Genomic DNA, 1,965 nt, shown 5'->3' on the forward strand with positions numbered 1-1,965 from the left:
TAGGAAATTTTTTCTCACAAAAAGAGTGGTTAGACACTGGAATAGGCTGCCCAGGGAGGTGGTTGAGTCACCATCCCTGGATGTGTTTAACGGTCGTTTGGATGTGGTGTTGCTGGATGTGGTTTAGGGGAGAACTTTGTAGAGTAGGGATGATGGTTGGACTGGGTGATCTCACAGGTCTTTTCCAACCTGAATAGTTCTGTGATTCTACAGTTCTATGAAAATAATTAAAAGGCAGCTAAACTGAGCTGTGAATGAATTATTTATTCTGTACCTAGTCTCATAAATTTCCTATTTTCCTAAGATTGTCCAGTAATTCCTGTGCTGCTGGGTGTATGCCAATAGCCCCTGAGCAAACATAAAGAACTAGGGCTGTGGACAGGCAAGCCACTATCTTAATTCTAGTTCTTTTATGAAGTGTATATTCTGTCCTTAATCCTGCTCAAGACTCCCACAAAAAAACAGCTCATCTGGCCAGAAAAGGGAGACCAGTCACAGCTCAGTATATAATAAACATACAACTGCACCCTGAAGAAATTAGAACGGCGTCATCCTTTCCTTTGAAATCCCTCAGTTCTGTTGTGTCTTTCCCATCTAGTTACCTGCTCTGTGCTGAGGTTGCACAGTAGGATGTCTCCAGCCGCTGTTGCAACGCACACACACTCCTGCTCTGGAAGATCTTCCATACCCACGATGCAGCCACTTCCATCCTCAGGCAGGAAACCCACCGCAGTCAAGGAAATTTCTCTTGTCACCTGGACACAGAGAGGCCAATGACCTATTAATTACACATCACTTGGGATTTTTGCAGAAATGACAAAGTATCACCCGTAGGAGTATTTAATCCTACTGCAATGACACAAAGCATTACGGAGCAGAAGTAGGTGAATGGCACCAGAAAACAGCCAATGTGTAACTACTTATCTTCACTTATCCACAGGAAAATGAGAAGGTCCTCTTACATTGAAAGTGCTAGGCAGATAATGAGAAAACTCACATAACAGAACATATAATAAACAGCAATACTGCAACTTCCAATGTGTCTTGGTAATCATCTTCCAACACACTTTTCATACTTCTCCACAGTGTCAACAGTAAGAGGTGACTGGGTAGCTGCTTGAAGTGTACCAATATTTTAAAGGAGTGATTCAGACTTTATATATAGACACAGCATAGAAAAAATTAAAAGGAAAACCCTTTGGATGTGCACACAGGTACAGCAAAGCAAGGAAGTTTTATCTAAAATTCCTTTCTCTATCTTAGTCACATGAATGTTTTACACATCCAGTCAGCAGGGAAAAAACCACAATACTATAGATCTGAAATAAGACCCCCCCAAAAAGCACCCAAACCAAAAGAGAAAAGGAAGCTGACATACTGGACAACTTCAATAGGCTTCAGGATTTTTTTTAATTCTAAAAAGATTGCAGTTGATAGCCTTCACAAACAGATCAGAGTGGGGACTTTCAGAAAACACCCTTCTTTAAAAATGAGATCTCAGGAAAGCCCAAAACCTCTTCTGTCAGCTCATTTAACGTCAAAATCTAACTCAGGACCAGCAATTGAACAAACGACAATACGTTCTCTGCCTTCAGAACCGAACACACAGAGGAAAGCAGGTGCCTCAGAGCCGCACAGAGCCCTTCCCAAGGCACTGCGGCCCAGCCCCAGCCGCAACTCACGGCTCAACAGCATTTTCTTTCTTTGGCTACACTGTGTTTTGTCTGTTGGTTTTGTCGGTGTGGGCTTTTTCCCCCCTGGAAAAAGCCCTGCACGGCTTCAAAAGTTTCTCCGGGTCCTCTTTGCTCCCCCTTTGCCTTCGATTTGCGGGCTGTGCCCCTGAAGCAGCAGTTTGACAGCTCCCGCTTCAGCCCCCGGCGGGAACGACCCGCGACAAGCGCAGCCACCACCCCGGAGGCAGAGGCAGCGTTCCGAGGGCACGGCGAGTCCCCCGGAGCACGGCCC

At 45.0% G+C, this 1,965-nt stretch overlaps 1 protein-coding gene across 1 annotated transcript in view; it reads right to left on the minus strand.

Moving 5' to 3' along the window:
- Positions 1-868, minus strand: part of IKBKAP (inhibitor of kappa light polypeptide gene enhancer in B-cells, kinase complex-associated protein) — a 31,626-nt gene extending 30,758 nt beyond the window's left edge. Inside the window, exons 1-2 of the mRNA XM_010001021.1 lie at positions 851-868; positions 603-755 (exon numbers count right to left, since the gene is read on the minus strand). Of these exons, the coding sequence (XP_009999323.1) occupies positions 603-755; positions 851-868 (171 nt within the window). The remainder of the gene's footprint in view (positions 1-602; positions 756-850) is intronic.
- Between the last annotated feature and the right edge of the window lie 1,097 nt (positions 869-1,965).

This window comes from Chaetura pelagica, unplaced genomic scaffold (genome assembly GCF_000747805.2).
Source record: "Chaetura pelagica isolate M959 unplaced genomic scaffold, ChaPel_1.0 scaffold126, whole genome shotgun sequence".
NCBI lineage: Eukaryota > Metazoa > Chordata > Aves > Apodiformes > Apodidae > Chaetura > Chaetura pelagica.